The 12,204-nt window shown below is 48.5% G+C and overlaps 1 protein-coding gene across 1 annotated transcript; it reads left to right on the plus strand.

Moving 5' to 3' along the window:
• Positions 1–212: 212 nt before the first annotated feature.
• On the plus strand, positions 213–11,871 carry Nob1 (NIN1 (RPN12) binding protein 1 homolog). The gene is made up of 9 exons (XM_052166853.1): positions 213–316; positions 412–544; positions 3,398–3,528; positions 6,737–6,808; positions 7,027–7,155; positions 7,244–7,432; positions 8,454–8,551; positions 9,437–9,581; positions 11,172–11,871. The coding sequence occupies exons 1-9, from the start codon at positions 227–229 to the stop codon at positions 11,439–11,441; spliced, it is 1,257 nt and encodes a 418-aa protein (XP_052022813.1). The 5' UTR covers positions 213–226; the 3' UTR covers positions 11,442–11,871.
• Positions 11,872–12,204: the final 333 nt, after the last annotated feature.

The following is a 12,204-nucleotide window of genomic DNA, read 5'->3' on the forward strand; positions in this document are numbered from 1 at the left end:
TTTTAAAAGTAAAGAAAGTTCTATGAATTCCGAGGAAAATTACTTAGGAGTCCCTCAAAGTTAATCATGCACATAGCCCCTGGCAGGGCAAACGGCACGGCTGTGCATGCGCAGTCCTGAAGGGTTGTTTGTGGCCGCTAGGGGGCGCCGCGAACTCGCAGCATCTGTTCCTCCGGGCCGGGGACGATTGCGTTGTAGACCTAGGGAACGGCGCAGGCCCAGACGCATGCGCGGTGTGTTCTTGGCGGCCAACATGGCGCCGGTGGAGCACGTTGTGGCTGACGCCGGAGCTTTCTTGAGGGACGCGCCTCTACAGGTACTGGAGATTCCGTCGCGGGGCCTGGGCTCGAGACCCTCCAGGGGTGCGTGTGGGGTCAGGCGAATGGGGTAACTGGGCCGGTCTGTCCACAGGACATCGGAAAAAACATCTACACAATCCGGGAGGTGGTGAGAGAGATTCGCGACAAGGCCACGCGCAGGCGGCTGGCAGTGCTGCCCTACCAGCTTCGGTTCAAGGAGCCCTTCCCGGAGTACGTGCGGCTGGGTGAGTACCCCGGCCCAGCCTTGTCGGGTGGACGCCGACCCGCCCCGGTACCAGTCAGCGTTTGTTCTAGCCGTGTGCGCCACGCTCTATCGCGGGCTCTAAGCTTGGTCTGTGATGAGAGCAGTAATAGTACCCGCCTCGCCTCCGGGATACTGTAGGCCTTGCGAATATACCTCTTGGAAAAGTGTCTAGCAAAGTGGAAACGTGAAGCACAGTTGTGTAGACTCGTAAGACTCAGTTGGAGAGCGCTTGCCAAGTATACAGAAGGGTCTCCTGTGTGTAGGGCGATTGTATCACCCAATGGAGGCAGCCTCGACTCAGAAAAAGACACGCAGTCTAGCGAGTGGCGGAGTCTCAGCCCTGGGGAGACAGAGGTTTCAGGGTCATGGGTCCCAGGCCAACCTGAGCTAGATAGTGAGACTCTGTCATATTAAAAATAAGAGGGGAGTTGGGCCCAGTGTGATGTCACATGTTTTTAATCTAAGCCCTCTGGAGTCAGAGATTCCAAGCCAGGGCTCCATAGCGAGACATCTCAAAAATAGCACATTTTAAAAATAAGAAAAGAGATATATCCAGGTCTTGCATTAGTTCTGAAAGGAAACTAGTGGCTTAGGGATCATCATTCTCTTCAGGGATCCAGGTCAGTAGAGATTGGAAGCCTCGCTGAGGCAGATGGTGGACACAGCTGTTGCCTCTTTGCTAGTTTGTGGTATTTGTAGCTTTTCCTACCAACTTGATAGTTACAGGATCTCTGACAAGTGGCTTTAACTTTGCAAAGTACTAATAACACCTCATAGGATATGGTTGAGAGGAAACACATAATCTGCGTGCTAACAAAACTCTCAAATGCATAAACAAAAACATTTTATTTTTTTGGAGAGTTTCTTTGTGTGGCCCTGGCTGACCTAGAACTCTTGCCCAAGCTGTCCTCAAATTCACACCACCTGCCTCTGCCTCCCCAGTACTGGGGCCAAAAGCATGCACCACTATGGCCGGCAAGTAAGTGAATCTTAACAAAAATACTGAAAAGGTTTGCTGGGTGCCCAGGAAGGCTTGTTGTTTGTTTGTTTGTTTGTTTTTCTTTTCCAGACAGGATTTCTCTGTGTAGCCCTGGCTGTCCTGGAACTCACTCTGTAGACCAGGCTGGCCTCGAACTCAGAAATCTGCCTGCCTCTGCCTCCCAAGTACTGGGATTACAGGCATGCACCACCACAGCCCGGCGGCTTGTTTGTTTTGTTGAGGCAGAGGCAGAATCTCACCTCTTCACCCCCAGCTAGCTGGGACTCACCATATAGACCAGGCTGGCCTTGAACTCAGAACTGCCTGCATCTGCCTCCCACATACTAGAGTTAAAAGGGGTAAAATGTGCCATTATGGGGGCTGGAGAGATGACTGAGCACTTTAAGATCACAGGCTGCTCTTCTGGAGAACCCAGGTTCGATTCGCAGCACCCACATGACCACTCAGCCATCTGTTAACTCTAGTTCCAGGGAATCTGACACCCTCTTCTGAACTGAGTGCACTAGGCATACACATGGTGCACAGACAGGCATGTATATATGTTGGAGCCATTCATAAGCATAAAAATAAAGCGATGCACCTCCACACCCTGCTGTTAATACCATTTTATAAGAAATGTAGCAGTGTGTTTTGTGCTTGTGCCATTATTCTCAGAAGACACTGTTCTGATATGAGGAAACTTTGTGTTTATTGTCAGAGTCTCAAACACGGTAGTAGCCATGGCCATTCACAGTGCATGGAGTATAGTGCGTGGTTCTTAAAATCTTTTAAAAGCTGACCACTAGTAAGTACACCGTGTCTCTGGTTTCATCATAGGCCATGGTTACAGCCCAGTTAACTTTCTGTTCCATCTTGAAATCAAACCATCTGTTAACCCGGCTAAGGAATTGGAGCTTAGAAGTAGAGGCTCATGCTAATGACCACGCTTTAGTAAGGACCTCTTTCTGTCAGCCTTGTCCTGTTCCATGAGAATGTTCCCTTAGAGCTACCTCATGAGTGACTTGCCAGTGGTGAACAGACCTCTCAATCACAGAGGAAAAGGTTAGAAAGTAGATGTTGCTGTTTTTATGGAATGCAGATTCTTATTTATTTGGGTGGTGGTTTGAAACAAGGTCTCAAGTAGCCTGGCTTGACCTTGAATTTAATTTTGTTTTTGTTTTTTGTTTTTTGAGACAGGGTTTCTCTGTATAGCCCTGGCTGTCCTGGAAGTCACTCTGTAGACTCCAACACAGAAATCCACCTGCCTCTGCCTCCCAAGTGCTGGGATTACAGGAGTGCTCCACCACGCCCGGCTGAATTTTATGAGTCTGAGGGTAGCTTTTAACTTCCAGTCTTCATCTCCTGAGTAGCAGGATTACCGCAGGTAGGAGTGAGACACCTCCCTCTGATGGAATATTGATTCTAAGTCCTTTGAGAAGAAAATACTTGTGCACGGCACAATTTAAGTGAGGTTAGATGACAGCCTGAGAGAATTGGTTTTCTCCTTCCACCATGCAGATCCTAGGACCACACTCAGGGGCTTGCATTTCCTGCCAGGCCCCTTTACCAGTCACTTAGACCCAGACAGTTATTGTTCTGGGGAGGGGGGAGCGGTGTGCCTGGTGCTCTCAGAGGCTAGAAGAGGGTGTTGGATCCTTTAGAATTAGAGTTACATTTGTGAGCCACCATGAGGTTGCTGAGAATGGAACCCAAGTCCTTTGGAAGAGTAGCTAGTGCTCTTAACGGATAAGCCATCTCTCCAGGCCCTACACGTGTTCTTTCCATACTACGGCTATCCAAGGGCTTGCCAGTTTTGCCCTTAACTAAAATTGGAACTCTCTTGTTTGCTTGCAGTAACTGAGTTTTCCAAGAAAACTGGGGACTACCCTAGCCTCTCTGCCACAGATATCCAGGTGCTGGCTCTGACTTACCAGCTGGAAGCAGAATTTGTCGGGGTATCTCATCTAAAAAAAGAACCAGAGAAGGTAAATGAGGGGATTGGGTTTGGTTTTAAAATTTGAGTGTCTGTGTGACTATATGCTTTTGGATGGTGGGGAGGACCCCTGTGGAAGCCAGAAGAGGAATAGAATTACGGGCATTTGTCAACCACTTAACCTGCAACACAGGTGCTGGGAATGGAACCCTAGTCTTCAGGATTGTACACTAAATGCTCTTAACCACTGAGCCACCTCCAGCCCCAGGTTTCTTGGTTTTTCAGTGTCCTCTTTTTGTAGGAACTGTTGCGTGGAAAAGAAGGAACATTGGGATGACCTTGGCTCCCTGTCATAACTCCCTCTATATCACCATCCACAGATGCTCTGTTCAGAGCCACAACCCAGTCTGTGTTCATCTAGGAGGTCACTTCTGTTTCCATCATCTGTAGCTTCTCTGTCACTTTATTACATGCTCTTAATTAAAATAAAGACAAAGCCAGCAGGCTAGAGCCTGTGCAACCTGGTGACCTATGACTGAGCCTATGTTAAAAGATAGATGCTAGCCGGGCAGTGGTGGCGCACGCCTGTAATCCCAGCACTTTGAGAGGCAGAGGCGGATTTCCGAGTTTGAGGCCAGCCTGGTCTACAGAGTGAGTTCCAGGACAGCCAGGGCTATACAGAGAAATGCTATCTCGAAAAAAAAAACAAATCCAAAAAACCAAAAAAAATAAATTAAAAAAAAAAAAGATAGATGCTAGATAGTGGCTCGAATTTGCAGTCCTAGCACTCCTGTTAGAGATGGCAGAATTGGCAGGAAGCTCAGTTTTGTAGTACAGCAGCAGAAGCAACAAGAGAGACTGACCCTGCCTGAAACAAAAACAAGGCACAAGGAGAAAGTAGGTCCCCGAGAAACTCTCCTCTGACCTCCACTTGTGCGCTGTGGCGCCCACACCCTCTCTGTTGCATGTCTTTCTCATATACAGGATAACTACTCTTTGATTTATTTGTAAGACAGGAGGGCTCACTGTGTTGTCCAGTTTGGACCTTAACCCTTTTTGTATTAAATGAGATCTCATTCTGTAGCCTTGCTTGTCCTGGAACTCAGAGCACTGGGGCTAAAGACATGTGCCCCCAGGCCCAGCTCTTTAGTTTTTTTGTATTTCATTTCTTTTGTGCATGCATGTGTAGGTGAACATACCACGGCTTGCTAGAAGGGTAAGAATCCTATGGGAGTTGGTTTTCTCCTCCCATTGCATGGGTCCTTTTACCCCCTCGCCATCCTGCCATTCCTAAATAAATCAATCTTAAAAATAACAACCTTGGGCTAGGATGTTGCTCCCCTGCTAAAGTGCTTGTCTTGTGCCCGATGCCTGAGTTCAGTCACTAGCAGTGTTACACTGGGAGTGGAAGCTCGCTGCTCCTGTAACCCCAGGGCTCCGGAGACTCAGCCGTTGAAGGTGGATGGTCTGTAAATGAGTGTGAGGCGAGCCTGGGCTAAGTTAGACCTAAGTTAGCCCTACCATGTAAACTGTGTATTTTGGATTTATTGAGACAGGGTTTCTCTATATAGCCCTGACTATTCTAGAACTCACTCTGTAGACCAGGGTGGCCTTGAATTCAGAAATTTGCCTGCCTCTCCCTCCAAGTACTGGGATTAAAGGCGTGCGCCACCACTGCCTGGCTTCCTGTGAGTACTTTTTAAGCTTGTTTTGGTGAGACTCCAAATGAAGTAAGTGTGTGTGTGTGTGTGTGTGTGTGTGTGTGTGTTCTCTTTTTTTTTTTCTCAAGGTATTTTGAGACAGGATTTTTCTCTGTATCTCTGGCTATCCTGGAACTCTGTGGTCCAGGCAGGCCCTTGAACTCAGATCCTTCTGCCTCTGCCTCTTGAGTGCTGGATTAAAGGTATTTAACATCACTGTCCAGCAGTGATATTTGTATGTCATGTTTACTTAGCTCATCATCATCTTTTTTTTTTTTAAACGAGTTTCTGTAGCCCAGGTTATCCTAGAACTTGCTATATAACCAAGCATAATCTTAAACACTTTTGGGGTTTTGGGGTTTTTTTTTTTTTTTTTTTTTTTAGGTCCTTTAAAAAAAAATCCAAGTGGCACTTTACTGTGTGAGTATTTTGCCTGTGTGTGTGTGTGTGTGTGTGTGTGTGTTTTCTCTCACTATATCTATACCCAGTGTCGGGGAGTTCAGAGGACGGCTTTTGGAGCTCTGGGACTGGAGGGTGGAGGAGCTATAAACAGCCATGTGGGTGCTGGGAAACCGGCTCAGGCCCTCTGAAGAGCAGCGGGTGCTCTTGACTGCTCAGCCAGCTCTAGCATGACCTTGAGTTCTTGCTCCTCCTGCCCCCACTTCCCCAGCTAGGATCATAGTTATGGCTGGATTCATATGCTTATGCTATTCAGAACTGTTCTTACTCGCTTCCCAGTCATGCTTAGAATCCTCCAACTTAAAAGCCTAAAAACAGACTTGTTTTCCTTTTTTGCTTATTTCATTTTATTTCACTTTGGTATCCAAAGCCTTAGATGGGCTGGGGTCGTAGCTCCGTTGGTAGGATGTTGCCTAGCATGCACTGGGCCTCGGGGCTTCATCCCCCAGGACCTCATAAATAGGCCTGGTGGTGTGTTCTGGTAATCCAGGGCCTAAAAACAGACTTGTTTTCCTTTTTTGCTTATTTCATTTTATTTCACTTTGGTATCCAAAGCCTTAGATGGGCTGGGGTCGTAGCTCCGTTGGTAGGATGTTGCCTAGCATGCACTGGGCCTCGGGGCTTCATCCCCCAGGACCTCATAAATAGGCCTGGTGGTGTGTTCTGGTAATCCAGGGCCCTCCAGAGGGAAGGGTAGAGGAGACAGAGGCCAGCCTCATCTACTGTGAGTTGAAGAGTAGCCTGGGCCCAGTGAGGCTGCCTCAGAGCCCTGGAGCAGTGCTGCTGTGCCCAGCTCTAAGGCAGTAAGCCGACAGCACTCTCTGTAGGACACCTGCAGGGTTCACGGGTGCACACCTTCCAGCTTTTTGTGGACATTACTAAATGTCCAGAATAGACACACCCTAAAAGCGCTTAGTAATGGAGTCAGGGTCTCAGAATGTTGTCATTCTGTCTGTGTATTCTTGTGACTTCTAGTTCTTTACATTCAATTCCTTGTAAGAAAGATCTTGGGTTTGTTTTAATTAGCCTTCATGTTGTATTTTTAAACTTATGGTCCTTTCTCAAAACAAGCTTTTTTTTTTTTTAATTATTATTTTTTAGGTTAAAGTGAGCTCTTCAGTTCAGCACCCTGAAACTCCTCTGCACATTTCTGGTTTCCATCTGCCTTCCAAGGTAAGCCCTGCCCCTCCCTGGGCTCTTTTTACAACATGCCATGGGTCCTGACAAAGCCCGTTGACCTGGGCCGGGGGCATTTTTCTCAGTGCTGCAGACCCAGCTTTCACATTTAAACTGAAAACAGTTTTCGTATTTTTCCATTATTGTGCTTTGTTATGTATGTAAAGCTCAGGTTTCCTCTGCCTACACTGAAAAAATGTTTCATTTAATCTCAGTCTAAACCCTTAGAAGAACCAGTGGATCGGGGCCACCCAGCTGATGGGACGGAGAACCTGGAATTCAGCTCCTTCGTGTTCTGGAGGAGCCCTCTGCCTAACATTGACCAGGAACTGCAGGAGCTGCTGGTAAGGCCCTGGCTTGCCCTCTCCTAGTGACATCGGAGCCTCTGCATAAGAGTTCTGTGGGCTAGGAGTTTGCCTGTTGACATTTCAGATTGATGGAAGGGAAGAGGAGGAAGAGAAGGAGGAGGAGGAGGAAGAGGAGGGGTTTGGAGACAGTGATGACGACAGCGGTGGGTGGATCACCCCCAGCAACATCAAGCAAATCCAGCAGGAGTTGGAGCAGTGTGACATCCCAAAGGATGTGCAAGTTGGCTGTGTGACCACAGATTTTGCCATGCAGGTGGGTGGTGTAGATTCAAGCCAACCCTGAGGAGTCACTCACTTATTGTCCATTTTGTTTGAGGGTAGACCCTCACATCAGTCAGTGACAGTATGCGTAGGGGGTTTTTGGTTTTGTCTTTAAGAATATTTTAGTTAGTTACTTCTGGTTTTTCGAGACAGGGTTTCTCTGTATAGCCGTGGCTGTCTTGGAACTCACTCTGTAGACCAGGCTGGCCTTGAACTCACAGAGATTTGCCTGCCTCTGCCTCCCAAGTGCTGGGATTTAAAGGCGTGTGCCATAATGGCCCAGCTAAAATATTTAACCTTTTAAAAATTAGATTTGTTTGTTTCTTTGTTTAGTGCATGAATGTTCATATGACTGTGTGTGTGTGTGTGTGTGTGTGTGTGTGTGTGTGTGTGTGTGTGTGTGGTCACCTCTCTCTGTTCACCATGTGGATACCAGGGATCAAACCCATGCTATAAGGTTTGGTGGGATCAGGCTTAGCCTTGAACTCACAGAGAACCACCTGGCTTTATTTTTTGATTCTTCACATGCACAGTTGGAGCCTTCTTGTAATGTTTTGGAATCTGGAGAAGGTAAACAGTCACAGCCCAAAATGGAAATCTTTTTCCCAACAGAAAAAAAACCATTTCCCTGGGCGTGATGGCGCACACCTTTAATCTCAGAACTTGGGAGGCAGAGGTAGGCAGATCTCTGAGTTTGAGGCCAACCTGGTCTACAGAGTGAGTTCCAGGACAGCCAGGGCTACACAGAGAAACCCTTGTCTCGAAAAACAAACAAAGCAAATAAAAAAAGGACAAAGGGTCTCTACTGAGAGGCATTGGCAGTAGGCCAGGCTGTGTGCTTGGAGTTGCCCAGTAACCCCGTCCCTGTCTTCCCAGCCAAGTCTCTCTCATGTTCCCTAACAGAAGCCAGGGATTATAAGCCAAACCAGAATATTGGGTCCTCATAACTGAACAGAATTATTGCCAAATCATAACAAGGTTGATTTCAGTCACTCATTGACTTCTTGTTGTAGAATGTTCTGCTTCAGATGGGACTGCACGTGCTGGCAGTGAACGGCATGCTGGTCCGAGAGGCCCGGAGCTACATCCTGCGCTGTCATGGCTGCTTCAAGTGCGTGGCTGCAAGGCTTGCTGTCCCTGTTCCTGTCCCTGCTAGTGACTCCCCAGAAGAGAACCCCATTCCACATGTGCTCTCTCCCACCTCTGTTCCCTGTGGCCTGCCGGCTGTCTGTCCCCACCACACTGAAATCCCTGGGACAGGTTGCAAGTGACCTGTCCCTCACACTCATATGTGAGGGACCTGGAGTCAAGGATGTGTGCTCTGGAGCAGAGGTCACTCTGATGACACGCTCTGGACTGTGTGCATGGAGAGAGGTCTGGGATTTGCTCCCAGCTGACACGGGAGGGTGGCGTGTAGGCTAGAGATGAACCGCATAGCAGTGAGGCGATAGTAGGGCTGGGCGATGTGTGCGTGGATTCGTTGTGTCATGGCTACTTCATGTGTGGTGGTCTCCATCTCCACACAGAGTAGTCTGGCTCTGGAATACATGGGTTCACATCTACATGCCTCTGCCTCTGCGGGTACTAAATAGTTACCTTCTTAGTTCCTTAAAACTGTCTTTAAATATAAAGTTGTAACCTGGGAGCATAGGTTGGGAGTTTAGCAGGGTATTTGGCACATAGGAAATACCCACACCTGTCTGCCCTTTTCCTGAGTGTCAGTGGTGTGCACTGTTGGTGTGCCACGCCCTGTTCTTTTCCTGGCCTTTTCTTTCTTTCTTTCTTTCTTTCTTTTTTTTTTTTTATCCTTGCCCTTTTCTATCTGAGGAAGGAAGCTTCCCTTCTGCATCTTCCCTTAGCAGAAGGCTTTGTTTTTTGGAAGATGGACACAACAAGAGTTAGCTTTTTCTGCATTGATTATCATTCTCCTCTGAGGCTGGAGGTGGAGTCTCCTGCCTGTGGAGCTAGTGTGTAGCCTTTCTTTTGTGTCCCCTAGGACGACATCAGACATGAACCGAGTGTTCTGTGGGCATTGTGGGAACAAGACCCTGAAGAAAGTGTCTGTGACCGTCAATGACGATGGCACCTTGCACATGCATTTCTCCCGAAACCCGAAAGTTCTGAACCCACGAGGACTCCGGGTAGGTGGCACGAGTCCTGAACCTGAGCCCTAACTTGAGAATCACATGACCAAAAGAGGACTGGGCGGAGGGTGATACACACTTGGATGGAGGCAGGAAGGACAAGAGTTGAAGGCCAGCCTTGGCTACTACAACCAGTCTCAGAAAAAGACCAGAGAACAAGAGAGACAGCTAGTCACTCCGGGGGTGGGGGGTGGGGGGTGGCAGACCTGTGTGCTGGGTACCCAGATAGGAAGAGTGCAGGACAAGCTGACTGCGTGTGGACAGTTTGGGGAAGGCAGGCCTGGGGCTCACCATCTCAGTTGGACTGCTGGCCAGGGAGTCCCAGGAATTTCCTTGTCTTCTTTTCCTTGCCCCCCAGCTCGAGGGTTTGGGCAAGCGCCACCACCCCTGGCTTATATGTGGGTGCTGGGGACTGGAGTTGGGTCTTTATTTTGTGGGTGTAACCACTACACCCACTGAGCCATCTACCCACCACTCACCCCTTTAAGGTCCTTGAAAGTTGCCCAAGCTCACCTTGAATTCATAATCCCCCTGACTCAGCCTCCCTAAGTGGCTGGGACTCCAAGCCTGTGCCCCTGGCTGCCTTATTCTGTTTATATATGAATGTGTCCTAGTCACTCTTCTACCGCTCTGAAGACACTCCAGGAGCAAGGTCACTCTGTAGACCAGGACTCAAAGGTCCCTCCTGCCCCCGCCTTCCAAGTCCCCGTGGCGTCCAGTCCAGCGTCTCTTGTGGGTTTGCATTCTGTGCTGCAGGCTGTGCTTTGTTTCCGGCCTCGTTCTGAGGCTCGTGGAGTCTGTGCCTGGCTAGTGAGGGCTGCAGACACACCGTTTTTGCACACTGTGTGTCTGCAGCTCTTTCCAGACCTTGGCACTCTAGACCTGCCCTAGATTAGGCCCTTTCTCTTAGGGCATGTGTATACAGCGAGGTGTGCATCCCGTGATGGTGGAAGGGTGTGTGCTTTGGTTTGGTTTGAAACAGTCTCTTGTTTCCTCCTGCCTCTATTTTCTAAGTGCTGGGATTATTGGTTCAGTCCCAGCCCCTGTTTCTCTGGAGTTTAAACACTTATTTTAGGTAAGATAGCTTTTTCTGACTTTGAACTTGCCATACAACTAAGGATGAACTTGAACTCAATCCTCTTACCTCTGTCATCCAAATAACGGAACCTTGAGAGTGTACCACCATGCCCAGCCAAGCATGCTGTTTAGCAGCAAAGATTACAGCCCTGGAGCTGAACCCAGCACCATAGAGTGCATTTAACGATGCCTCATCCCCACTCATGAAACCCATCTAATACTTTTTTTTTTACCTTTGTTCAGTCTAGTGCCTATGTGGCCCTCGCAGAGCTGCGGATTTATTTGCACCTCTGTGGGAATGGCATCACCTTCTTGAAGCTCTGTCCATTTGTCTTTAGCTGAGCATGTTGTGTAGTTAAGACGCTGCCTTCAGTTGTTCATCTGTCACCCGAGGGAAACACGGTGTGGAGGACACTTGTCTCATTGGTGCACAGTGGGCAGGACAGCTCTGTGACTGTGAGGATCTGTGTGAGCTGGGGTCCCTGTTCTAACAGTCTCTCCTCATTACAGTACTCACTACCCACTCCAAAGGGGGGCAAGTACGCCATCAACCCCCATCTGACCGAGGATCAGCGCTTCCCCCAGCTGCGACTCTCCCACAAGGCCAGGCAGAAGACCAACGTGTTTGCCCCTGACTACATAGCTGGGGCCTCTCCCTTCGCAGAGAATGACATCTCCAGCCGCTCAGCCATCCTGCAAGTCCGCGACAGCATGTTGGGAGCTGGGAGGAGACGCTTAAATCCCAATGCTTCCAGAAAGAAGTTTGTAAAGAAAAGGTGATATTGCAAGCCCTGAAGGCAAAGCAGACTGCAGCTAGCTGTGAGGAGACCGTAGTATCATCCCCGGTATCTACTCTGCAAACCATCTAGACAGAAACATAGGCCTGGCTCTCACAACTGCTGAGACTGTTGTGGCGTTGCAGCCCAGCATGACTGCCCTGCCCATGGACATGCAGAGCCAGGCTCCACCATGAGAAGGGAGCTTGAAGCAGAGAAGGGCACCCTGGAGCCAGTGGTGAGCCCTGACCTTCAAAGGAAGAAGTAACCAGATGGTTGGTAATCTTTCTCTAACAACCTTGAGGGCCAGCTCCTCTGTTTACGGTCTCGTATCCTTGGTGGATATGGACACTAAGAATCAACTATATAGGTGATTTTTTTTTTTTTTTGGCCAGAAATTATAAATATTCTACAATAAAAAGTTTGTAACCTTTTTTTTTTGTTTGTTTTATTTAGAAAAATTATTCCCAGGAAAATCAGTACAGTGAATGCACACTGCGGCCTTTCATTGGGTCCACGCCTGACTGGCCTTTGGTGGCTTTACATCAGACTAACTGCTCCATGCAGTCACCAAGCCAAGTGTCTAACATGTTACAGTAGCTCAGGGCACAGAGATGTTCTCTCTCAGGCTTATGGGACGCGACCAGATCATCTCTAGATTTCAGCTGAGTCTGTATGGCTTCTAAACAGTGACTATTTGTGGGGACCGTGAGATGAGTGCTAAGCACTGGCTGTCCTGGGACTCACGCTCTAAACCACATTGGCTT

Source organism: Apodemus sylvaticus, chromosome 21, assembly GCF_947179515.1.
Source record: "Apodemus sylvaticus chromosome 21, mApoSyl1.1, whole genome shotgun sequence".
NCBI lineage: Eukaryota > Metazoa > Chordata > Mammalia > Rodentia > Muridae > Apodemus > Apodemus sylvaticus.

Coding starts and splice junctions, on each gene's coding strand:
- Nob1 (XM_052166853.1), top strand. CDS start 227: ATGCGCGGTGTGTTCTTGGCGGCCAACATGGCGCCGGTGGAGCACGTT. Junction 545..3,397: donor CCCGGAGTACGTGCGGCTGG/GTGAGTACCCCG, acceptor GTTTGCTTGCAG/TAACTGAGTTTTCCAAGAAA. Junction 6,809..7,026: donor GTTTCCATCTGCCTTCCAAG/GTAAGCCCTGCC, acceptor ATTTAATCTCAG/TCTAAACCCTTAGAAGAACC.